The 26,607-nt window shown below is 38.9% G+C and overlaps 1 protein-coding gene across 12 annotated transcripts in view; it reads right to left on the reverse strand.

The window, feature by feature from the left end:
- The window catches only part of SLC12A6 (solute carrier family 12 member 6), a 103,789-nt gene that overhangs the window by 18,984 nt on the left and 58,198 nt on the right, over positions 1-26,607 (reverse strand). For 8 of the 12 annotated variants that reach the window (XR_012414729.1, XR_001491961.4, XR_012414730.1 and 5 more), the window contains 8 exons: positions 25,520-25,564; positions 10,424-10,518; positions 8,602-8,733; positions 7,437-7,583; positions 6,017-6,071; positions 5,064-5,194; positions 4,170-4,411; positions 1,274-1,488 (listed from right to left, as the gene is read on the reverse strand). Coding sequence is in view for 8 of the 12 variants with exons in the window: in XM_005559083.5 (XP_005559140.1) it covers positions 1,274-1,488; positions 4,170-4,411; positions 5,064-5,194; positions 6,017-6,071; positions 7,437-7,583; positions 8,602-8,733; positions 10,424-10,518; positions 25,520-25,564 (1,062 nt within the window). In the remaining 4 variants the exon portion in view is untranslated. Of the gene's footprint in view, positions 1-1,273; positions 1,489-4,169; positions 4,412-5,063; positions 5,195-6,016; positions 6,072-7,436; positions 7,584-8,601; positions 8,734-10,423; positions 10,519-22,523; positions 22,589-25,519; positions 25,565-26,607 lie in introns of all 12 variants that reach the window. The other 4 variants (XM_045395246.3, XM_005559084.5, XM_045395245.3 and 1 more) reach the window with 4 other exon arrangements.

Genomic DNA, 26,607 nt, shown 5'->3' on the forward strand with positions numbered 1-26,607 from the left:
TGCTTCTATATGAGCACATGTACACACACACATTGCACAATAAAACACACATAAATAAAAACATAGTGTTCTTTTTTTTTTTTTTTGAGACAGAGTCTTGCTGGAGTGCAGTGGCACAATCTCGGCTCGCTGCAAGCTCCGCCTCCCGGGTTCACACCATTCTCCTGCCTCCCGAGTAGCTGGGACTACAGGCGCCCGCCACCACGTCCCGCTAATTTTTTGTATTTTTAGTAGAGACGGGGTTTCACGACGTTAGCCAGGATGGTCTCTATCTCCGGACCTCGTGATCCGCCCACGTCAGCCTCCCAAAGTGCTGGGATTACAGGTGTCAGCCACCTTGCCCAGCCTCTTTTTTTTTTTTTTTTTGAGACAGTCTTGCTCTGTCACCAGGCTGGAGTGCAGTGGCACAATCTCGGCTCACTGCAACCTCCATCTCCCCAGTTCAAGAGATTCTCCTGCCTCAGCCTCCAGAGTAGCAGTAGCTGGGACTACAGGTGCACGCCATCATGCCCAGCTAATTTTTGTATTTTTGGTGGAGACTGGGTTTCACCATGTTGGCCAGGATGGTCTTGATCTCTTGACCTCGCAATCCACCCGCCTTGGCCTCCCAAAGTGCTGGGATTACAGGCGTGAGCCACCGCGCCCAGTCAAACATAGTGTTCTTTCTTATCTAATTTAAATATAATTTGACAAAATGATTTGGTATATACAAATACAGTTTAACTTTACTAATGCAAATTAGTAAAAGTTAAACAGACTAAAACTAAATGCCCCACAAATCCCATTATTATTTATTAGTCATCAACACTGTTTCTAACACCTTAATGTAAACTTACTTATGTGCAAAGAAATTTATAGACCAAACATTTATAATAGAAGCCACTTAAGGAATGTTTCAGGAATTTAGCTAAGTTAGGAAGATACATGTGGATGTGGACATTAAAATAGTTCTATTCTGTCAGTGCAGGAAGAACACTGGCAATTTTACAAGAATGCACAGAATAATTTATCCTAAGATTAGAAAGTGATTTGCTCAACTCTGCTCTGAAATGGAGGTGAATTTTAGCAGACATCACTCTGTAAAGGAGTCCTGAATAAGGACAGCTTTACTAATGGAAAAGCAGAAATATGCTGAATTAAGAGCTGTGTGGTATGCTTAAGGAAATTAGCACCATGGCAGTGAATCTTTATGGACAGCAGAAGAATCTAAGATGACAAGGCCTATTTTCCCCAGAAAATAGGAAAAAACTTGTCCAATAACTCCCTAACTTACCTGTAATGATACCACTAGCCAATCCAGGAATGCCCTGGATTGAAGTGACATTATTGTGAACAAAGTATTCATCACAGGTGACATTGAAAAATTGACTCGAGTTACAGAAGAATCCCCATAACTTTGATGGGACTGTCATGTTGTTACTTTCCTTGGTTTTAGAGCAAACGTCAATGTGTCTTGATGAAAGGGTGCGGTTACCCAGCATGCAGACCCTAAGTGAAAAGAAATAGGGAGAAAGATCAAGTAAGGGGAAAAAACACATTACAAAAGAAAAAAAGGAAACAGGTTAGTAAAGGAAACAAGAACCCCATCTTTAAGAGCTTCTACTGTCATGGGTGGGAAGGGAACTAATGTTTATTTATTTATAATTTATTTTAGCACTGTGAATGGCGACTTACATTTTCTGCCAATTTAATCCTTACAGCAACCTCACAATGTATTAGAATTTCTATGTTGTGGATGGAAGCACTGAAGTTTAGGAAGTTAGGGAGTTAATTGAAGGTTAGGGAAATACAGTTATCTGTCCAAGGTCATAGGTGGTAGGTGGCAGTGAAGGAACTCAAATTGAAGAACTGTCTGAAGACATTATGCTGACTCATCTTCCAAAATTTTTGGCTAAAATTGTTAGGTCTAAAAGAATACTGAAGTTCTTTTGTTGTTCTTATAAAGAAAAAAGCACTCCTCTTTTTTTGGCCTAGAAAAGCCTTACATTCTTAACAAACCCCTTGAAAATGTTATGCTAAAGGTTGAATCTTCTGGCTACTGTTGCAAGGAAAACAGCTTGGCCAGAATTAAAAGGCAGATCCCTCTATGGCCTAAGAGAAAACTGTTTTTGAACTTAAGCCTAGACCCAGTGGGAGTGAGGGTAAGGGTAACACAAATATTAACCTGCTGGTTTTATTTTTTTCTTTAACCCAGAGACACAAATATAAACAAAGGAATAATACATCCATAGTTAAAATACCTCTCAGGTCCAACAAAGGGACTTTTAAAATCTGTAAAATGATTGAATACATTATTATGAACCATGTACCTATTACTCAGCTTCAACAACTCTCAACATTTCTCAGTCTTGTTTCATGTATTCTAGATTTTTTGTCTTGTTTTGCTGGAATATCTCAAAGAAAATACCATGCATTATGACCGTGTACTAATCAAAAAAGAGGAGAAGTCCCAAAGGTGAACCTGAGACAAAATGGAATTTCCCAAATTGAGATATAACCAGAATGTCACCTTTAGAAATTGTATGACCCTAGAAAGGACCTTCAGCTATATTACAGTCCCTAGATAAGCAGATTAAAAGTTTAAGATGGAATCTTCTTCTGCCATCATGTAGCGTGGCACAGAAGAAATACTGAATGGGGAGTCAGGAAATCACAGTTCATCTTCTTGCTCTGCCATTAATTAACTTTGAGGTAAGTCATTAAACCTATTGGAACTGTCTTTTTGTCTTGAAAAATCTTTTTTTCTGTAATCTGTTTAAATCAACATAGAACCAATGAGTTTGATCCTCAGATAATCCAGATGACTCTTCAAGATAATTCTGTAACAAAACTACAAATAACACTCAGTGCCAGCTAGTCCCTATGCCACTAGTCAAAGGGAAAAGGGAGCCTGTGAGTCACAGATCTGCACAAATCCATTACTACTTCAAAAAACATACTTTAAAGTAGTTGCACTAGGGAGTTGAAGGAGGAGGTAAATGGTGAGAGAGTACTTAATGGGTACAAAGTACATTATTTGGGTAATGGATAAAAGCCCTGACCTAGGCTGGGCGCAGTGGCTCACGCCTGTAATCCCAGCACTCTGGGAGGCCGAGGTGGGCGGATCACTTGAGATCAGGAGTTCAGGACCAGCCTGGCCAACATGGTGAAACCTCACCTCTACCGAAAATTCAAAAATTAGCTGGACACGGTGGTGTGTGCTTGTAGTCCTAGCTACTCGGGAGACTGAGACTGGAGAATCACTTGAACCCAGGAGGCAGAGGTTGTGTGAGCCAAGATTGCACCACTGCACTCCAGCCTGGGTGACAGAGCAAGACTGTCTCACAAAAAAAAAAAAAAAAAAAAAAAAAAAAAAAAAAAGAACTGGGTGTGGTGGCACATGCCTGTAATTCCAGCTAATTGGGAAGCTGAGGCAGAATTGCTTGAACCCAGGAGGCTGAGGTTGCAATGAGCCAAGATTATGCCACTGCACTCCAGCCTGGGCAACAAAGTGAGATTCCAACTCTTAATAAAAGCCCTGAATTCACCAATACACAACATGTGCATGTAACAAAATTACACCTGTACCCCCATAAGTTTATACAAATTAAAAAAAATAAAATCAAGGTTGAAAAAAGTAGCTGTATTATAGTATGTAATATTACATATATAGAGAGATGCATGCAAATTGTACAGTATTTCCCTTTATGACTAGTCCATTACAATACTGACAGAAAAAAAAATTTAATTAATTAAACATTTTAGGTAAGATTTTAGGTTTCTTTTGACTCCCCTGATTTTTCATTAGTAAAAGAAATCCAACATTTAAATACCTTATAAAGGCTGCTGGCAATAACTACACTGTCTGCAAAGCCCTTTATGAATAGTTCAAAATATGTATAATTAAAAAAAGATTATGTACAATTATCAGGGAGAAAAAAATCTAATATCTGAACATAAATTATGGTTACAGTTACTAGTTCTATGTTTGGGACATAAGAAAGAGGATGAACAGGACATAGTTTGCTGGGAGGCTTCCTGCCTAGATGGGGAAGGAACTCTAAATGGGCTTATCCAAGAGGGAAAATCTCGGAGAGACTCCATGAAATTCTGACTTAAAATTATCACACCACCAGATATTTTCAATTACTACCCAACAAAGATGGCTAGGCAGAGAGACAGACACGTACGGGAAGTGTGGAGGGGCAAAAGAAGACTTGATGGCTCCAGCATAGATGGCCAAGATGGACACAATGACACAGGCCAGGAAAAGTGAGGCAAACTTGTTCACATAGCGTACGCCGATAAATACCACTAATACCATAAGGACCAAGAAAGCTGTGCCATAGACACGCATGTTATTTAGCATGGCTGCTGATTCCTTGAGTGCATCATCACTGCGAAAGATGGCAGCCCGGGGGACGATATAGACCTGTTAGGTAAAATAAAGGAGAAAATTATGTTATTTAGAAAGAATTAAGTAAAAAGGCTGTATTCGTTTGCATTTACTTTCATAAAAGAAAGCAAAGCTGAGAGACAAAATGACTGGGGAGTTAGCCTAGTTTTTAATAGGATCTGAAATGCCTGCAGAAATGGGATGTCAAGGATTTTTTTTTTTTTTTTTTGTCTACATGCTGTTCTGAATAACTACATTTCCAAACGGAGAGAAAGGAATTATTACTTTTATTCATAGGGTTATATAAAGTAATTATGATTATCTTTAACCCTGATTCTACTATCACTACTTTAAATAAACAATATGTCTCAGTGAATAGAGAAATGAGAAGCATTTTATTTCATAGGGATGAAGATATTAAAAAAGATAAACTTTATTTTACTTTTTCCCCACTGGACTTGAACCTCCTGGATGAGGTGGCAGAGTGGTGGCAATCAGGTAGAAATCAGGAACGCAGGCAAAGGGAATTGCAACCTTTCCACCTCATGTTCACGTAAGAGGCCAACTGAGGTTAGCAGTCAATCACCTGATTTATTCCCACAGCTGATCTCAGAAGCTTTCATAGCAAAGAATAAACCAAAATCAATATTTCTTCTATAGTATAGACCACAGTGAAGTCATTACTTACCAGAAAGATTTCAATGGCACCAAGGATGTACATGGCTGCTGCAAATGTGGTACCAAGATAAAAGCAGAGGCCAACAGCCCCACCAAACTCTGGGCCCAGTGCCCGGGAAATCATAAAGTATGAGCCCCCAGCTAAAAGGCAAAACAGAAGGTGAATAGGAGAAAGAGTGTGTATTAGTAAGAGGAATATGAATAAAATAGAAATAAGAAAAAAATACATACATGAAGGTTAAATGTTTCAGGCTTCCGCAAACCCTGAATGTGATAAAAAGATTTGCTAGTGGGAAGTAAAAGGTGAAAGTGTTACTGTGGGATATACTGCACATCTAATGTAATGAGCCATATGATGCAATACAGTTTGCCAGCATTACTTTATTTACTATGACACGAGACAGCCCAATAAAATATATTCTGGCCGGGTATGGAGGTTCATGTCTCCAATGGTAGCACTTTGGGAGGACGAGGTGAGAGGACTGCTTGAGGCCAGGAGTTTGAGACTAAACTGGGGTAACATAGTGAGATGTCACCTCTACAAAAAAATTAAACAAACAAACAAAAATAGCCAGGCATAGTGGTATACACTAGTTCCAGCTACTCAGGAGGCTGAAGTGGGAAAGTAGCTTGAGCCCAGGAGTTGGAGGCTATGTGAGTTATGATCATGTCACTGCACTCCAGCCTGGGTGACAGAGTGAGACTTTGTCTATAAAATATACATATATATTTTCTAATAAAAGCTAAGAATTAATGTATTCTAGTTTAAAAAATAAAGAGATTTTAAAGACAGCATCTTAAAGTCAAGTAGTATCATGTCTATGTCCTATAGACCATTACTCTGTTGTAGCACAGAACAGACTAAATAGTATTCTGTTCTTCAGAAGTTTGCACCTCTAGCTTTATAGTATAAACATAGAGTCAACACTGATAAATCCTGAAATACAACCTTGACCTACTAACCTGGCACCACTCCATTAGTGGCAATGGCACTCATGGAAATAGCAGTCAACATTGTCTGCAGAGAAAGGGAAAGGAGAAGATTGTTACTGTGTAAAGATGACATTTCTATACTACTTCTCCCTTTGTGTTCCAAGAGCACTTGGCAAACATTTAACCCTACCTACTTTTATGGACAGTCATACCTAATGGTATGGAAATAAGATGATACGGTCTAATTCATTGCACTAGTCATACCACTAGTATCTGGAGGATTCTGTCAAAATGCTCCCATATTACTAGGTCAGCTGCTATTAAGAACTGCTAATCTCACTCTGGATTTCCTAGTTACACAGGAAATAGAGCATAGTATACTCAAAAGGAAGAACTAGAGAAATAACTCAGAAAATAGGTTAGAACCTGACTAAAGACTAAATACAATATCAAGAACAATGTTCAGTAAGAAAGGGAATCACTGAAGGCTTCTGGGCACACAGGAACTGCATTTTTAAAATATTACCTGGTAGCAGAGTATAGAATGAACTGCAGATAGGAGGAGCTCGAGGCAGAGTGACTGGTTAGCAGGCTACCATAGTAGTTCAGTGAGAGGTAAAAACTATAGTGGTGTTAGTGTGAATAAAAAGGGCTGAGTGTAAAAGATTTCAGAGAATAGATTAGCGTTGGTAGCTGATTAGATGTGAAAAGCAATTAAGAAGCCAAACACAGCCTTGAGGTTTTAAGCCTGAGAAACTAAAAAAAGGTGGTACCATTAATTTTAAGTTAATAAAAATATGAACTGTGCCTGCTTAACCTGTTTTGCTCATCAGCTGGGGATAATATACAGGTAGGATATAAAGGTCACAGTGATAAAAGAGGAGAGTAGAAACCTATAAAATTCATAGGTGTGGCTGGGATACATAATTAGGAGAAGTTTAACTTAAAGGAAGATAAAAATGTTCTCAGTAGAGAGAAGACCTGGAAAGAACATCTGAATTTCTAAGGAAGGGATAAGGGAAGAAACTTCAAAACCAAATAAAAAAAAAACACAAATACCCCTCACATCCCCCATAACCTGTCTTGTTTCTTAATATATACTGGAGTAGCACATCACGTTTTCTAACACATTTTCTGTCACAGCTTTGGTGCTATCAAGCTCAAACAGTTTGGATTCTGAATTCTTTGAAGACAGGAACTTTATCTTCCATTTCCAGTTGAAGTCTTGCTTCCTAATTTCTAGTACATAATATAATAGATAGCAAGCAGTGACGAATAGGCACTGAATAACTGAAAATCCTTTAGATTTTAATATCAGAATAATTTCTTCTGTTGAGATCATGAGTCCTTCCCTAAGTATTCTTTGTTTTATTCCCAAAGAGGTCGTGTGCATCTACTCTTGAGAACTTGCAACATTCAGGTGATCTCCAGGAGCCAGTGTGGTACTTACACAGCAGCAGCAGATAAGGACAATTGCAAAAGCCTGAAGAACTCCAGCGGTGCCCACCACCCATGTAAGGCGTAAAAAAAGGATCACTCCAAAAATATTTTGTAGACACGGGAGGTAGACACCCATGAAGGTACCCATTTGGGGGGTCTAGAAAGAAAGACATTGACAAAAAATTAAACAGTTATCCTAAGGAGAGGTTTTTATTCTTTTATATAACTTGTTCCCTAACTACCATATTAATCTCCAAGCAGAGATTGTAAGTTTAATCAATATCTTCAAAAGGACACATATAAAATCTCCATCTTTCAAGTGTTTATCACCATACTCTTATTATTCCTACAGCTATACATTTTAACTTTACAAAGGTTCCCGCATGTTTTTATTGTACATAGGCATCTGGCCACGAATAAACTTTTACGCACACCCACAATTTAAAATTTTGTTTTTCAAAGCTGTTGGCTTTTTTCATTTAAAAACAATAAGGACTTGATGGAATGTCTTCAGAATTTGGCATAAATTCTTCACAGTAGTTGGTAAATAAAATAGATGGTAAAATGAAGATCTGAAGGCTGTTTTATCCCTTTTTCAAAGAGCTGAACAACCAGAATGGTAAACTGAATGTCTTATATTTTCATTTTGAGACAAACTGATGTTTGGTCTTTGAGAAACCCAACAACTTCACAACAGACAGATGGCATCAGCAGATGGGTATGGACACTCTTCTCTTGAAAAGCTATTCCCTCTTCCTGAATGCTCGTTTCCCACATAGCTCACTCCCTCACATCAGCTAGATCTCTCCTCAAATATCACCTTGTCAGAAAGGCTTTCCCTGTCCAACCTATGTAAGTAGCAACGCCCTCCACTCTGGCTCCCGTGCCAATTTTAGTCTCTTTACTCTGCTTAATTTTTTGCTAGGGCATTTATCAACACTTAATATGTTATGTATTTTGGCAGTTAAAACAGCTTGAGGATGGTATCCTCACATTAGAATTTAGACTACATCGTATGTTTTGTTTGTGCTATGACCCTGGTGCCCAGAACAGTTCCAGGCACCTATCAAGCATTTAATAACTAGCTGCTGAACACAGAATGGTGCCTTAGGTATTTCCTTCTTTCTTATATACAGGGCGCTTTTTCTGTATTCTTTGTTCTTCTGAGGCCTCACCTTGGTGGGCTTCTTTTTCCCTTCAGTGATGTTTTCTGCCTCTTCATGTTCCTTTGCTCCTTGAGTCAGATTAGTGTAATTGGCCATGCGGCTGAGAAGAGAGGACACCTTCGGTCTGGTGTCCATTTCTTCCTATAAAGCCAGTGACACGGAAGAAATGAGCGACAAACAACACTGAACATAAGCATCAAAATAATCTTGCTACCAGAAAACTTCAAATCAAATGAAAAAATATTTCACAGGTAGGCCAGGTGCAGTGGCTCACGCCTGTAACCCCAGCACTTTGGGAGGTCAAGGTGGCTGGATCACCTGAGGCTGGGAGTTCGAGACCAGCTGGCCAAGATGGTGAAACCCCGTCTCTACTAAAAATGCAAAAATCAGCTGGGTGTGGTGGCACGTGCCTGTAATCCCAGCTACACGGGAGGCTGAGGCAGGAGAATCGGCTTGAACCCAGGAGGCAGAGGTTGCAGTGAGCCGCGATCGTGCAACTGCACTCCAGCCTGGGCAACAGAGTGAGGCTCCAGCTCAAAAAAAAAAAAAAAGAAAGAAAGGTACATTGAAAGGCATGGTGGCTCACACCTGCTATCCTAATGCTTTGGGAGGGCAAGGCAGAAGGATCTCTTGAGCCCAGGCATTCAAGACCAGCCTGGCCAACAGAGTGAGACCCTGTCTCTGAAAAAAATTTAAAAATCAGTCAGGTGTGGTGACATGTGCCTGCAGTCCCAGCTACTAGGGAGGCTGAGGTAGGAGGCTCCCTTGAGCCCAGGAGGTCAAGCTGTGATCGTACCACTGCACTCCAGCCTGGGTGACAGAGCAAGACCCTGTCTCAAAAACAAACTAAAAAAAAAAGGTACATTGAGAGAAGTGGCACTTGCATCATTGTCGAAAGCCAGAAAAAGGTAGTGCTGAAATAAACCAGGCTCCTTTCAACAACCTAGCCACAGCTTATGGAGCCTGGCCACAGAGTCATGTTGTCTTATTCAGATAAGATATACAGGTCCTCTTCATTATGGTAAGTGAAATAAGCCAGACACAGAAAGATAAATAGCACATGATCTCACTTACATGTGGGATCTAAAAAGTAGAACTCCTAGTAATAGAATGGTGGTTACCAGATGCTTGGGGTATACATAGGGAAGGGGGAAAGGTTAGTCACAAGATACAAAGTTTCAGTTAGGCAGGAGAAATAAGTTTTTGAGATCTATTGCACATAGCATAGCGACTATAGTTAACATATTGTATATTTCAAAATTGCTAAGAAAGTAAAATTCAAATACTTTCATCACAAGTATACAAGGTGATAGATATGCTAATTAGCTTGATTTAATCATTCCACAATGTATACAAATATCGAAATATCACATTGTAATCCATAAATATATACAATTATTATTTGACAATTAAAAAAAAGACATACAGGTCCTGCAATCTGGAAGCCTGCTTCCCACAGTGATTTTTGTTTAGTTAGTTCTAAGGCAAATAATAGTCTTTCCAGACAAAGGGTGGAGAAATACACTGATTTATACTTAGAAGAAAGATTATTCTAATAAAAACAATTAAATCACAATTGAATTAGATTGCAAGGTAATCGATATGTCCAAGAAGTCAAACTCCTCTTCCTTACTACATAACAATTTGATTTAATAGTTACTCACTATAATTAGATTACACAGACAAAATTTACTACAAGTTACAATAATCATGATATTTTAACATTAAATTATACAGCTTGTAAAATTTTAAAACCAAATGGGGTAAAATATGGCTATCATGAGATCTCTGTTTCTAAAGTCTCAGTCCATAGTTTTCTCCAAAATATTACCTCAAAGAGTGCCAAATTTTTATCAAAATATTCATCTCCTTCTTCATAATTGGAATTATTGAGATAAGCGTTTCGAGCTTTTTTATGTCCATCGTCTGGGAAAAAAAAAAGTAGGCCAAGTTAGTTTCTCACTGGTTTCTGATGAAGAAACATCAGCACCAGATTAGTTATGTTGCTTCAGTATTAATATAACCTATTTTCATATTCAAATTTAATCTTAGAGAGAATTCAACCAGCATTGCTTGGAGAATATGGCCCCCTCTCCAGCAGGAACAAAAATAAAACTCTGAGTAGTAAACATGGGTCATTCCTTTCCTGAACAAGAATAAAGACCCCTAGAGACACTATTCTTTTGGAATTCCAGCCCATGAAGACTCTACTCTTTTTTTTTTTTTTTTTCCAAGATGGAGCCTCGTTCTGTCGCCCAGGCTGGAGTACAGTGGCACAATCTCAGCTCACTGCAACCTCCGCCTCCCTGGTTCAAGAGATTCTCCTGTCTTAGCCTCCAAGTAGCTGGGATTACAGGTGCATACCACCAGGACCAACTGATTTTTTGTATTTTTAAAAGAGATGGGGTTTCACCACGTTGGTCAGGCTGGTCTCGAATTCCTGGCCTCAAGTTATCCGCCCACCTCAGCCTCCCAAAGTGCTGGGATTACAGGTGTGAACCACTTTCACCCAGCCGAGACTCTTTTCTTAAAATGACCTAAGTTTAGGAGAAAAAAAAATATTGAGTATATACTCAGGGTATAATACTGTGTTAGATGTAGTCTCCTTTACACACTATTGCTGCTGATAATGACAGTAAAAGCTCTCTGCCTCCACAGCTGTCTGACCTTTTTATAAATTATATGAAGTTTTGATTTGCATTTCTCTGATGATTTCAGTGATGAGCATTTCATACCAGTCAGAATGGCAATTATTAACAAATCAAAAATAACAGATGTTGGTGAGGTTGTGGAGAAAAAGAAACGCTTATACACTGCCAGTGGGAATGTAACACAGCCACTGTGGAAAGCAATTTGGAGATTTCTCAAAGAACTTAGAACTACCATTCCACTCAGCAATCCCATTACTGGGTATATACCCAAAGGAAAATAAATCATTCTACCAGAAAGACACATGCACTTGTATGACCATTACATACAACTGAAACCCAACCTTCAAGCCAAAGACAGTTTAAAGGCTAGCTACAAGTCCCGGATAAATCCACGCACTGGATTGAGAACCTCTCTTCCTGTTCGGCATACTTTCCTCCGATTGATTACCCACCCTTCACCTATTTCACGTATATCTACCCTTCCCTAACTGGTTTTTTTACACTGTCATGCCCACCTTTCAGTGATGCCTTTGTTTTAGCCTTTTTTGCATACTCACAAACCAATCAGCATGCACTCCCCCATTCTGAGCCCATAAAGGCCCCAGCCCCAGCCCCAATGAAAGACAAGAGACCACCCTCACATGCCCTCTCGGCTGAGAACTGTTTCTCGTCATTCAGTAAAATTCTTCTCCACCCTCCTCACCCTTTGATCATCAGCACAACCTCATTCTTCTTGGATGTGGGACAAGAACTCAGGACCCACCAAACACAGGTACAAAGAAGGCTGTAATACTGTGGCCCTCCACGCTCCACCAGTGAAGGGCAGCTACCCCACACGACAGGAAGCAGCAGTAGGCCGGAGCAGGGGCAACAGGACTGACAGATCTGTTAACATACAGCCGTCCTGCAGATGGTAGGACTAAAAGAGCTATTAGCACACTGTAATACTCCCCCTGAGGTTTCAGGGTTGCGGACACCAGTTTGGGCGCCACCATGTTCCCCTCAGTGTGACATGCCTGGTCCAGCAGCAAGCCCCACATACAGCCCGCTTCTGCCTCACTACTTAGAGCAGCCAGCTGGACACTGCACTTGCTCGCTCACTCACCCCCTCCTACCAGGGGCTGAGTGTGCAGTTGCCAACGGCTGCAGGATCTGCACTGGAGTGCAAGCCAGGCACAGCCCAGCAGGCTGAATAGACGGGGCATCTCTTCTGGTGAGCTCGGGCCTGAGAAAAGCCTGGGCATGGATGTTGCTGGCTGGAGGTCTCTGGCTGGCAAAGTAGCCAAGAAAAATCCTGTGTCACTATGCTTCCTACATGGGTGAAAGGATTACCTATACCCCAATCCTCAGCATCATGCGATATACACATGTAACAAACCTGTACATGTACCCTCTAAATCCAAAATAAAAGTTGAAAAAAAACAGGGCAGGTGTGGTGACTCATGCCTGTAATCCTAGAACTTTGGGAGGCCCAGGTGGGACGACTGCTAGAGCTCAGGAGTTCCGGACCAGCCTGGGCAACATTGAGACCCTGCTGCTACAAAAAATTTTTAAAAATTAGCAGGGCATAGTGGTGCGTACTTATAGTTCCAGCTATTCAGGCAGGAAGATATCTTGAGCCCAGGAGTTCAAGACTGCAAATGAGCTGTGACTGATCCACTGCACTCCAGCCTGGGTAACAGGGTGAGACCCTGTCTCGGGGGCAAAAAAGTTGAAAAAAGAAAAAATTATGTCATTTAACTACAGTTTTGTACAAACCCTTCCACATTTTTTTTTTAATGTTAAAAGAGGCATCTGACAAAACTTTGGTGAAAGAGCTATGAGGAAAAAAAGAGACCCGGTCTATAAGACAGCAAACTTTGTTTTATTTGAGCACTTCCTTAACTTTGTTTCATTATTATGCAAAAGTTATATAATTACAGAGTCTGGCAGGAGAGAAGAGAAAAATTTTAAAAAAACATAAATGCTATTAAAAACTAAGATTTTTAATACCGGGGAAATCAATACCAATATAAAAATTAAAGAATTAAAAACCCTATAAGCTTACATGTATAAGGATGGGCTTGAGAAACAGCCAATAAACTATTAAAATTACTGGGTCACGTCAAAGGGCACAGAGCCAAACTGAACGGGTTCCCAATGCCCCAAAATGGAATAATATAAACATTAAAAATAATGTGATGGATTAAAATGCAAATTTATGAAATACTCAAAATGATATTCTGAAAAATTAGTCACCTTTGCAGGGTTAAGGAAACAACACATGCCTCTGAAAAATAACATTAATAAATAGAAAAAAAAAAAAAGGAAAGAAGCAATCATCTTGCCTTTCTTGCGCCAACTGTATTTCAGGGTAACCAATAATTAAAAGAAAATTTCTTCCTTATAGAAGCATTCTAGCTTATTAATGATAGATGGAATGATAGAAAAAAATCACTAATGAAATAACGGATTTAGGCAACGATCATCAATGGTTGTTAAAACCATTAGGTGAAAGGCTGAGGCAGAACTTTACAATGGATGGATGAAGGTGATCTGGAGCCTGCTAATCAGCCTTAACATCTCTGAAGGTAGGACGACACAATCTCCTATAATACAATGAAAAATACACTGTACAAGCTACGATGTATTCTTGCCAAAAGAATGGAAATTGAATCTAATCAAGCTTCGAAATCTATCAGTTCAAAGAAAACACAAAGGAGGAACATGTTAAACATTAGAAGGATCTAATCACCAAATTCAGAATATAAGAAATTTTACGAGATGATCTGACTTCTTCAGCAAATAAATAGCATAAACTTAAAAGGTGAACTTTTATAGATAAAAGAGACTTAAAAAACATATCAACTAGTTGCAAATGAACATTGTTAGGATCCTGACTCAACAAATCAAAGGTAAAAAGGCATTTTTAAAACAAAAAATAAGCGAAAATATATCACTTATTTTTTTTAAAAGGGCAAGTAAAATCATATGATGTCTGGAATTTTCTTTAAAACAATTTAGGGAAAAGTTAGGTAGGATCTTGAAAACAGATTTGTAACACTGATGAAGCTGGGTGATGCATTCAGAAAAGTTCATTATGCTATTCTACTTTTGTGTACCTTTGATATTTTCAGTAACAAAAAGTTATAAAAAGAAAGAAAAATATAATTATTTTCCTCTTCCTAATAGCTCCAGAAAATTCTAAAGAGTACAGCTTAAAATTATTACCACTTTTGAGTACTTCATTTATTCAACGAATATTTATTAAACTCCTAGGATGTACTAGGTACTGTTCTGGGTCCTAGGGGTATAGCAGTGGACATGGCAGTTAAAGACCCTGCCTTCACTGTGCATATACTGAAGTTACAGAAGACAGAAAGTAAAAACAGCAGCAGCAGCAATAAAAAAAACAAGACAAAATAAAAACAAACAAAAAACCCAAAAAGAATTTCAAGGAGTGGTAAGTTCAAGGAAGAAAATCAAATATGTACTGGGAGAGACTATGACTAGGGAGGGGAATGATGACTTCATATAAGATCATTGGTGTGCTGATAAGCAGCCTCTAAAGAGTTAAAACAAACCCCTGACTTACAGTACTTGACAATTTCTGTGGTATAAATACTCATGCATGGCCATTTTCAAACTACTAATGTGAAAACGATGAACCTGGTTTTGGGAAGAGATTCGCATAACTGGCTCTTGTGAGCTGATATGAGCTGGCTGCAGCACACTCCTGGCATAGGACAGTAAGGAAAAGCCTACATTTCAGGCAGAGGGAATATAGCAATTTTAAAAGATCCTAAAGCAGAAACAATTTTAGTGAATTCATAAAGCAGAAAGGACAATATAGCTAAAGGAGAGTGAGGAAAGGAGAGCATATTTAGAAAGACAGAAAGGATCCAGACCACATAAGTTAGTTAATGGATAGTTCTTCCAAATCCATTTATTGAATAGTCCCTCCTTTTCTGACTGAAACAACATGATGTGGTTGGGGCAAAGGAGAGAGTAATGTGAGAGTGTGCAAATGTTCATTTGGGAAGCAGGGGTAATATAGATAACTTTTTTTTTTTTTTTTAAAGAAGAGATTATAAAGAAGCAGAAAAAGTGGGACAAATAATTTAGGATGGCACAATGGTCCAAGTATATCAATAATACCAGTAATATAAATAGACTAAGACAAAGAGACTGGATTAAACAATAAAATCTAGACATACACTATTCATAAGAGATATAAGGGCATACAAAAGCTGAACATCAATAAAACATTAAGGAAAGAGATACATCAAGCAAATACTAACCAAAAGAAAGCTGATATAATTTTATTAGTATCAGATATATTTGTAAGAGAAAAATTTTAGGCCGGGCGCGGTGGCTCAAGCCTGTAATCCCAGCACTTTGGGAGGCCGAGATGGGCGGATCATGAGGTCAGGAGATCGAGACCATCCTGGCTAATACGGTGAAACCCCGTCTCTACTAAAAAATACAAAAAACTAGCCGGGCGAAGTGGCGGGTGCCTGTAGTCCCAGCTACTCGGGAGGCTGAGGCAGGAGAATGGCGTGAACCCGAGAGGAGGAGCTTGCAGTGAGCTGAGATCCGGCCACTGCACTCCAGCCTGGGTGACAGAGCGAGACTCCGTCTCAAAAAAAAAAAAAAAAAAAAAAAAGAGAAAAATTTTATTAGGAATTAGAAGGTAATCACATAATAACAAAAGGTTTAATCCACCAGGAAGGTATGACAATTTTATTTATCATTATTATTAGCTTTTGAGACAGGGTCTCACTCTTACGCCCAGTCTGGAGTACAGTGGTGCGATCACGGCTCACTGCAGCCTCGACCTCCTGGGCCCAAGAGATCCTCCCACCTCAGCCTCCCAAGTAGCTAGGACTACAGGCTCATGCCACCATCAATAGCTAAGTTTTGGATTTTTTTTGTAGAGATGAGGGTTTGCCATGTTGCTTCGTATTCCTGGGCTCAAGCCATCGGCCTGCCTCAGCCTCCCAAAGTGCTGGGATTACAGGCGTGAGTCACTGGGCCTCGCTGGCACAACAATTTTAAACACACATCTATTGTTTAGTTATTATTATTTTGCTTACCAAATTACCTACAAATTTACTGGCATTTTAAACAACACAGTTTATCATCTATTTGTTTGGGTTGGATTTTCTAAAGTCTGACAATCTGTCTTTTGAACTGCCAAGTTCAGCCCATCAACCTTAATGATTAATATATTCAGACAGGGTTCTAACATCTTTTTACTTGTTCTTTCTCTATGATTCATTCTCATCCTCTGTCTCTGTCTCTCCCACTCTTTGGATTTTCTGGTTTGTTTTTCCCTAATGCCATTTTCCCCTCTAGTTTCCATCCTCTATTTCTGTTCTTTTAGCAATGACCCTTGAAATTTTACTACATATTTTACTTAAATTTTTAAATAAGTTTAAACAATTGCTTGACATCCTCCTGAACAACACAAAGACTTTCTAATACTTCAATTCCAACTTTCTCCTCCTGACTTACCTAATATTGGTGTCCAACATTTCCAGTAGTCTCTTTTTAAAAAAAAAAAAAAAAAAACCTCCATAAATAAGATATTAGAGTTGTTTTATAGAGACAACACTGATTTGGGTTGATGTACAAGTTTACTAGTTCATGTATTCACTACTCTTTCTTACATTTCAGACAACTAGTCTTCTAGGATCATTTTATTCTTTCTTGAGGTATATTCCTTAGAATTCCTTTAGGTTTCTCAAACTCAGCACTATGGAATTTTGCAGCAAATAATTACTTATTGTGGAGGACTGTCCTGTGCACTGTAGAATGTTTAAGAGCATCCCTGGCCTCTACTCATTAGATGCCAGTAGCACCTCCAGCAGTGACTGTCAGAGATGTCTCCAGGCTGAGCGCAGTGGCTCTCTCCTGTAATCTCAGTACTTTGGGAGGCCACGGCAGGAGGACTGCTTGAGGGCAGGAGTTTGAGTGAGACTAGCATGAGCAACATTGTGAGACCCTGTCTCTACAAAATTTTTGTGTATACTTATTTGTGTTTTCTGGCTTGTGTTTGTGGCTTTGTGTTTTGGTACTGAGAATTCTTCTGTCATTCTGTTGTTCCTTTGATGAACTGTCCTTTGTGGCTGCTTACAAGATCTTTTCTTAGATATTCTGCAGTTTCATTAAGATGTATCTAGGTGTAGTTTTTTTTGTTTACACTATTTACCTATTACTAAGCTACTGTTTCAACTTTTTTATTTATTTCTTTCCTTCTTTCTTTTCTTTTCTTTTCTGTAAGTTCCATTTATTTTCCTTCTCTTTAAACAGTCTTTTATTCCTGAGGAGTTTGCTCCTCTTCCTAACTACATCCTTTACTGATTTAAACATTTAATAGAATTTTGTATCCCAGTGTCAGGACCATGTCATTTCTCTTAAGGGTTATGGGAGTAAGAGTTCAACATACTACCTCTCTGCTATTCAAGAACAATGATGCTCTTATAAAAATCTGGCATGAGACAATCCTGTTCCATTCTGCTACCTGCTGTCCAAGCCACTTCCTAGCAGCTCTGGCTCCCCTTGCTGCATCCCTGGCACCTCTATGTTTGGACCTCTCTAGTCTCAAGTTTCAGGTGAAATCACCACAACTTTTATGACAATTTGATTTATTATCATCATCAGACAGTCTGGATCCTGGCTGTTTCTGGCCCACCCTCCATTTGCTTGCTTACCTTTTTTAGAAAGGTAGAATATCCCTGGATATTTTTGTCTACATTTTATGAGACCAATGATGCCTCCAATATCGTCCTACTCATGGTCTACTTGTGGTAGTGTTGTATAATGGGAGGCTCCCATAGAGTTCCTGGTCAATCATGGCTTGTGGAACAGTCATGAAAGGTCAAGGCTTTCCAAGGGAAGAAATGAAGCTTTCATCAAGTGTGGTTATACCAAAAGGCATGAAATTAGAAGTGGTTATATTGAAAGGCATGGATTAATTTTTGGCTTGAATATCCTGGTGGCAAACCATGCTGCTTTAGAGTTCAGCCTTCAAAACTTTAGGTCACTCTTGTGACCCCAGGAAATACCAGATGGAATGGAACTTCTAGTTTCTGAATAGCAAATAATCTTTACTCTGCAGGAACTAAGAACCAAATCCATATTCCAGGGCTCTTTTAGGATTATTCAGAATCCTAAGATGAGTCCTTTGAAGGATCCCCGCTGAGAGTGGCCTCAGTAATGGTTTGCATTACATCACCTATCAGATTACTATTATGTTTTTTTTTTTTTTTGAGACAGGGTCTTGCTCTGTCACCCAGGCTGCAGTGCAGTGGCACAATCTCAGCACACTATGACCTCCGCCTCCCGGGTTCAAGCAATTCTCCTACCTCAGCCTCCTGAGTAGCTAGAATTACAGGCACCTGCCACCATGCCTGGCTAATTTTTTTGTATTTTTAGTAGACCAATTTTTTTTGCATTTTCAGTTTTGCCATGTTGGCCAGGCTGGTCTCGGACTCCTGACCTCAGGTGATCCACCCGCTTCAGCCTCCCCAACTGCTGGGATTACAGGCATGAGCCACCATGCCCAGACACTATTATGCTTCTTTTTTCTCATTTTACTATCTAAATAATGCTGATATTTTTGGGAAACTTACTGGTGTTTCACTGCATAATTCAAATGAAAACTGATAGGATGGTTCTACTAAAGATTTCAGATTTCTGTTTTTTATGGCATACTTTTTTTTGTAAACAGAAAAAAAGGAAACCAAAGGTCTTACTATTTATATAAACACTTTCTTGTTGTGATGTTATTACTTCCATAATGTTGCATTTGTCAATTACCACTTATACTATAATTTGGGCCCCAGATAAATCTCAAGTTTCTCCTTTAGCTTCCTAATCTTGCCAAATGGCCTTTGCTGGTCTGAGCTAGGCAAGAGAGCAGTAAGTGTACTTAATTTCCCTTGGCACAGGTTTGGGTTTGTACTATGTGAGTATGTGAATCTGAAAAAGCTGAAAGGTTATCCCAAATGCTATAATGTTTTTGATTTTATACTTTGTCTTGCCATTGATCTGTTAAGGAAACCATGTCATTTGTCCTGGAGAGTTTGTGATGGTCTGGGTTTTGATGATGGCATCCGTGTGATGCTGTTTAACATGTTCTTTTTTTTTTTTTTGTAATTCCTATAAATTGGTAGTTAAATCTAAAAGCTTAATCACATTCAGTACTTCTAGGAGGGTAGGGAGGAAAACTGCTTCACAGTGGTTTTATGATCTGCCAGGAGGTACACGTCACTGTCATCTGGTTGTCTTTCCTTTTGAGATATTAGCAATTGTTGATGAGTAATGCCTAGCTCCATTAATTTATGAGAGGTTGCTAAATGGTAATATTCTCATTCTATTATTGTTCCTTCATTTATTAGCTGGAATACCTCTATATAAAGAGACATTTCCTTTAATCTACTATTTGATTACCAAGTGGTTCAGTTAAAAACGGGACAAATAATTCTTTCCCTTTACTGACTGGTTCTCAGAATAATTGGTTCACTAAATGCTCCAACGGTGACCAATTAGTTGTGGGTTTTGTTTTGTTTTGTTTTAGAGACAGGGTATCACTCTGTTGCCCAGGCTGGAGGAGTGCAGTGGCTTACTGTAGCCTCCAGAGTAGCTAGGACTATAGGTGTGTGCCACCATGCCTAGTTAATTATTTTTGCTTCTTTGTAGAGATGGGTTCTTGCAATGTTGCCCAGTCTCCTCTTGAACCCCTGGCCTCAAGCAATCCTCCTACCTCCCTCCTCAGCCTCCTGAAGTGCTGGGACTACAGACATGAGCCATTGTGCCTGGCTAGTTTTTTAAATTAACAATATGAATTCATAAACTTAAATATTGGGTTTTTACTGTATTAGTCCTTTCTCATGCTGCTATGAAGAGATACCCGAAACTGGGTAATTTATAAAGAAAAGAGGTTTGGCTGAGCACAGTGGCTCACACCTCTAATCCCAGCACTTTGGGAGGATGAGGCAGGTGGATCACTTGAGGCTCAGAGTTTGAGACTAGACTGGCCAACATGGGGAAACCCTATCTCTACTGAAAATACAAAAATTAGCCAGGTGTGGTGGTGGATGCCTGTAATCCCAGTTACTTGGGAGGCTGAGGAAGGAAAATCACTTGAACCTGGGAGACTGCGGTTGCAGTACGCCGAGATCATGCCACTTTACTCCAGTCTGGGTGACAGAGCAAGACTCTGTCTCAAAAAACAAAACAAAAAACGAAAACAAAAAAAAAGAGACAGAAAAGAGGTTTAACTGACTCAAAGTTCAGCATGGCTGGGGAATCCTCAGGAAACTTATAATCATGATGGAAGGCCCCTCTTCAAAGGGCAGCAGGAGAGAGAATGAGTACAAGGAGGGGAAATGTGTGATGCTTATAAAACCATCAGCTCTTGTGAGACTCACTCACAATCATAAGAACAACATAGAGGAAACCGCCCCCATGATCCAGTTACCTCTCACAAAACGTGGGGATTATGGGAATTACACGTCAAGATGAGATTTGGGTGGGGACACAGCCAAACAATATCAGGTATGTTTGAAATCAAATGCTTTTTCAACATCTATTAAGATTATTATATGATATTTTTATTTTAATTTGTTAATATAATGAATTATATAAATTAACTTTCAACATTAAACCAACCATGGATATCTAGCAGAAACTCAACTTGAGGATGGGGGTAATTTAAAAAAATATGTTGCTTGATTCAGATTGCAAATATTTTGTTCAGGATTGTAGATATATTCCTAAGTAAGGTTGGCCTATACTTTTTTTTAAATCTCATATTGCCATTCTTAAGTTTTGGTTATCAAGGTTGCAAAAGCCTCAAAACTGAGGTAGTGGTTACTTGGTTTTCTATTCCTTATGAGAGACTGACTGCAGAAGACTGGAATTATTTTTCCTTGGATGCCTGATAAAACTTTTAATAATGCCAGGACCCATGGCTTGTTTGCTTGCTAGCTTTCTAAAAAAATTTTTGGCCGGGCGCGGTGGCTCAAGCCTGTAATCCCAGCACTTTGGGGGGCCGAGACGGGCGGATCACGAGGTCAGGAGATCGAGACCATCCTGGCTAACACGGTGAAACCCCGTCTCTACTAAAAAATACAAAAAACTAGCCGGGCGAAGTGGCGGGCGCCTGTAGTCCCAGCTACTTGGGAGGCTGAGGCAGGAGAATGGCGTGAACCCGGGAGGCGGAGCTTGCAGTGAGCTGAGATCCGGCCACTGCACTCCAGCCTGGGCGACAGAGCATGACTCCGTCTCAAAAAAAAAAAAAAAAAAAAAAAAAAAAAAAAAAAAAAAAATTTTAAGTGGAAAGCTACACACACACACACACACACACACACACACACACACACACGGAAAAGTTCACCAATCACAGGTGTACAGCTTGATTCGTTATTACAACAGCAGTTTCACCCTCCCATATATCTCCTCAGCCTGATCTTGAGTTTTGCAAGATACTTGATGAGTCAGTGGGAACAGTAGATACATTAAAATAACTGTGCCTTGTTGACAGTAAAAACATTTAGAAGGACTGGAAAGGGCTTTTATATATCCAATTCAACAGCAAAGGTCTGAAAGATGTTATTACAAATTCAATTAAGCAGGCAAGGCAACTGAACCAGTTTTTCACCTACCAGGCCAAGTTAACCTAAACAAGGTTTTTAGGGAGAGCTGGGAAGATTTTCTTTTCTTTTTTCTTTTTTTTTTTTTTGTTTGAGACAGAGTCTCACTCTGCCGCCCAGGCTGGAGTGCAGTGGTGCGATCTCGGCTCACTGCAACCTCCACCTCCTGGTTCAAGCGATTCTCCTGCCTAAGCCTCCTAAGTAGCTGGGATTACAGGCACCCACCACCATGCCCAGCCAATTTTTTTTATTTTTAGTAGAGACGGGGTTTCACCATCTTGGCCAGGCTGGTCTCGAACTCCTGACCTTGCAATCCACTTGCCTTGGCCTCCCAAAAGTGCTGGGATTATAGGCATGGTGAATCACTGCACCCAGCCGGAAGATTTTCATTCAAGCTTATAATGTCTTTTCTGAGTAACTTATGAGACGGTTAGAAAATACAACAAAAAAACCTTTCACTCTTTTCCAAACTCATGAATATCTTTTAATAAACCAGACTTTTAAAGATTTTGAGGCTATAGCTAAAACACAGATACTTAAGACAGAAGATGATAGTTCTTCAGAGCATGAGAAAAAAGGAAAATAAGATCTGACCCCATGAATCTAGAAGAGAGAACTCAGGCTGGCAGGATGGACATACCTGATAATTTGGCTAGAAGACTGGATAAATCCTCAGGTTGGCCAAAACTTGAATGCAACTGTAGGCTGCCAAATGAGATGAATGTTTGAAGTAGTCTCTTTGCAAATACTATTAGAATTTTTTGGCTTATAATGACTAAGATAACTCTTCTTCACAATCAAAGTTACTTCTTTTTACCTATAGTTCCCCAGGTATCCTTTACTGCAGGTGGTTAGCTGGGAACAAAATCCAGCTTAGTAATACTGGAACTGTATCAACTTTTGACTGTCCACTTCATTAGCTAAGCTGCCACCATTGTACATGTATTCCTGATGATAATGAACTATTCTCAAACATCTCTGCCTGTCATGTATGTATCAGGGACAGAATTACTTTCATAGTTTAGAGGAAAGATGTTCTTTTCATAGTCTGGCAAAATTTTTCAGTGAAAGCTTAATAATTCCTGATCCAAATATAAAATTTTTATATACAGAAGACTAATTTTGAGCAACGTATAGAAACTATCCAATATAAAAGTATTAAAAAGTAGCCAGGAATGGTGGCTCATGCCTGTAATCCCAGCACTTTGAGAGGCCACAGTGGGTGGATCACCTGAGGTCAGGAGTTTGAGACCAGCCTGACCAACATGGTAAAACCTTGTCTCTACTAAAAATACGAAAATTAGCCGGGCATGGTGACGTGCGCCTATAGTCCCAGCTACTCGGGAGGCTGAGGCCAGAGAACTGCTTGAATCCGAGAGGCAGAAGTTGCAGTGAGCAAAGATGGTGCCATCACACTTCAGCCTGGGCGACAGATCAAGACTCTGTCTCAAAAAAAAAAAAAAAAAAAAAAGAACGCCTCTAACATCACACAGCCAGGACCTTAGTGATCAGATTTGTATATTTATGTCAAACCATTTACTCAACAAATATATACTGAGTGCCTAGGATGTCAGGTACTGTTTCAGCACATAAACTCACTAAAGGAATGAGGGCTATGGTCTCATAAACTCTTCTCATTAACTCAAGGACTATTTTAAGTCTTTAATGTAGAAAGAATGAAAAAGGAGTATCCCAGTTTCTTCAACTAATCCTCTGAAGTTTTCACTTTCCCTACTTTGGACTTTTTGATAGCTTATTTTTCCACAGCTGCTTTACACATATTACAGCTAAAAGTTCAGCAGTGATCAAAATAAGCCTCAAATCAAAGCATACACACACACACACACACACACACACACACACACACACACACAAAGTGTTAACATACTAAATAATATACCAAAAATTACTTAACCACACTTATGCTGAAGGAAGTATAAATAAAAAACGAGATGCTATTTTTACCTATTAGCTAAATAAACTATTTTAAGATTAATAATATCTGTTTATTATTATTATAGGGAGTCAAGCATTACTCCATACTTGTGAGAGTTTAAGCTGGTGTATCTTTTAAAAAATGTATATATCTTTTGAGTAAGGAATTCCACTGATAGGAATTTACCCTACAAATATACTGGCATTAAGACTGCAGGATAATACAAAAAATTAGCCAGGTGTGGTGGTGGGCACCTGTAGTCCCAGCTACTCGGGAGGCTGAGGCAGGCGAATGGCGTGAACCTGGGAGGCAGGGCTTGCAACGAGCCAAGATCGTGCCACTGCACTCCAGCCTGGGCGACAGAGCAAGGCTCTGTCTCACAAAAAAAAAGAAAAAAAAAAAGACTGCAGGATATAAGGATAAGATATTCATTGCAACATAACTTACAACAGTAACACACCTGGAAATAAATGCTCATGAGTAGGAAACTGGCTGAATGAAATTATAGTGCAGGTGCACAATGAAATACTCTTCCATCACAAAGGAATGAAGCAGATCTTTATGTACTAAGCTGTCCAAGGTAAAATGTTAAGTAAAAAGAAGTGGTCTGTATAATAGAACAGTCCATTTACTATAACATCATTGATATAAAAAGGAAAAGATAGTCGTATATAATATAAACATTTATAATTAAAAATTTCTAGAATCCCCAAAAAACTATCAACAGCAAGTACTTTCAAGAGGTGGAAGTGAGGTGGTAAGAGGAGATACTTTTACTTTCTTTGTGTATATATACCTTTTGTTTGAGCTGAATGCCTCATCAGACTACGTTTCTTTTTATATTTTGAAAATTTATCAGTCCTGAGGTCTTGTGAAATTCTTGTCAAGGCCGAGCTCAGTGGCTCACGCCTGTAATCCCAGCACTTTGGGAGGCCAAGGCGGGCGGACCACGAGGTCAGGAGATGGAGACCATACTGGTTCCAACATGGTGAAACCCTGTCTCTACTAAAAGTACAAAAATTGGCTGGGCGTGGTGGTACACGCTTGTAATCCCAGCTACTTGGGAGGCTAAGGCAGAAGAATTGCTTGAACTTGGGAGGTGGAGGTTGCAGTGAGCTGAGATCGCACCACTACACTCCAGCCTGGTGACAGAGCAAGACACTGTCTCAAAAAAGAGAGATATTCTTGTCAAATTACACACTTACTTTAAAGAAGTGATACCCAGAGGAAGTAAATTCATTTCCATAACTTGTTTCATAGATAAGGAACTGGAACACCAAATTCTAAGGACTGCTTGAGGACACGCTGTTTATGAAGTACTTTCAATAATTAAAAAGGTGATCAAAAGGCCAAGAAAAGTAATAAAAAGGGAAAATTAGCTGCAAAGTCAGAGATATTATCAGGTATTATAATACCTTCTTTTCCAAATTATCTTTAAAAAAATTCTAGTTCTTAGATTTTTTTTAACCATAGACCATGCAAAATTACTTTTTAATTTAACTGAGTCTTAGTAATCAATTATGGAAGTAGTTTCCTAAAACTTACCAAGTTGGGAATAGAAACCGCAGGAAAAAAGTTGGTGGGTGGGAAGCAGAAAAGGAGGGGACAGAAAATAGAATCAGAGAAGGGAGTAATGTCTGTTAGGATAAATGAGTTAAGGGTGACTTTGAATAGAGTCAATCCCCACAGTAATACTATACCTAACAGTTGGCTGTGTTCCCCTGTGATGGAGTTCTGACTCGGGTCTGAAAAACAAACAATTGAAAAGAAAAGAAAAAAATGAATGATCAAAACAAATAATTTCTTTAAAATCAGCAACAAAAGTCAACCAAGGAAATAAGCAAAAAATTAAAAAAACTTATGAAATATTAATGTGAAGATAATAAAAAACAGAATGAACTAGTGTAAAGAATGATCACATTCCTCACAAAGTTAAATATAATTACCATCAGCAATTCCACTCCTAATTATACTTTCAAAATAATTGAAAACAGGGACTCAAACAGATACTTTACCACCAAGTTTATGGCAAAATTATTCACAGTAGCCAAAAGGTTACCAGGTATACTTCTACAGATGAATGAATCAACAAAATGTAATATATACATACAACGGAAAATTATTCAGCTATAAAAAGGAATGAAATTCTGACACATGTGACAACATGGATGAATTGAAAACATTATGCTAAGGAAAACAAACCAGACACAAAAAGATAAATATATGACTCAATTTATATAAAATGTTGAGAAAGGGCAAATTTACGGAGATGGAAAGTAGATTAGAGGATACCAGGGGCTGGGTGGAGTAGGGTATGGAATGTTATTGCTTGAAGAATACAGCATTTCTGTTTGGGGTGATGAGAAATTCTGGAAACAGACAGTGGTAATGTGTGTACAACATTGTGAATATAATTAATGCCACTGACTTGTACACTTAAACACAGTTAAAATTGTAAACTCTGTATTGTATATACTTTGCCACAATACAAAGTAAATTAAAAAAATAGTAATCACACAAATTTGACCAAGCAATAGTTTCACAAAGTAGAAGGATGATTCAGGGCTGTGAGTTATATTTTTAATGACAAAGGAACATTTTAACGACAAAAAAAAAAAAAAAAACAAAAAAACAAAAAACACTTATGGCTATAGCAGCTCAAAGTTAAGACATAAATAAAGCACTTATTACTACTAGCAGATATGTTCTAGTTTGACTTTAAGATACACTGACTAAACTGGCTTTCATAAATATCAATTTCTTTAGTAATCTGAAATAAAGTTAGTGG

The sequence above is a fragment of the Macaca fascicularis genome, chromosome 7, assembly GCF_037993035.2.
Source record: "Macaca fascicularis isolate 582-1 chromosome 7, T2T-MFA8v1.1".
In the NCBI taxonomy this organism is placed as follows: Eukaryota; Metazoa; Chordata; class Mammalia; order Primates; family Cercopithecidae; genus Macaca; species Macaca fascicularis.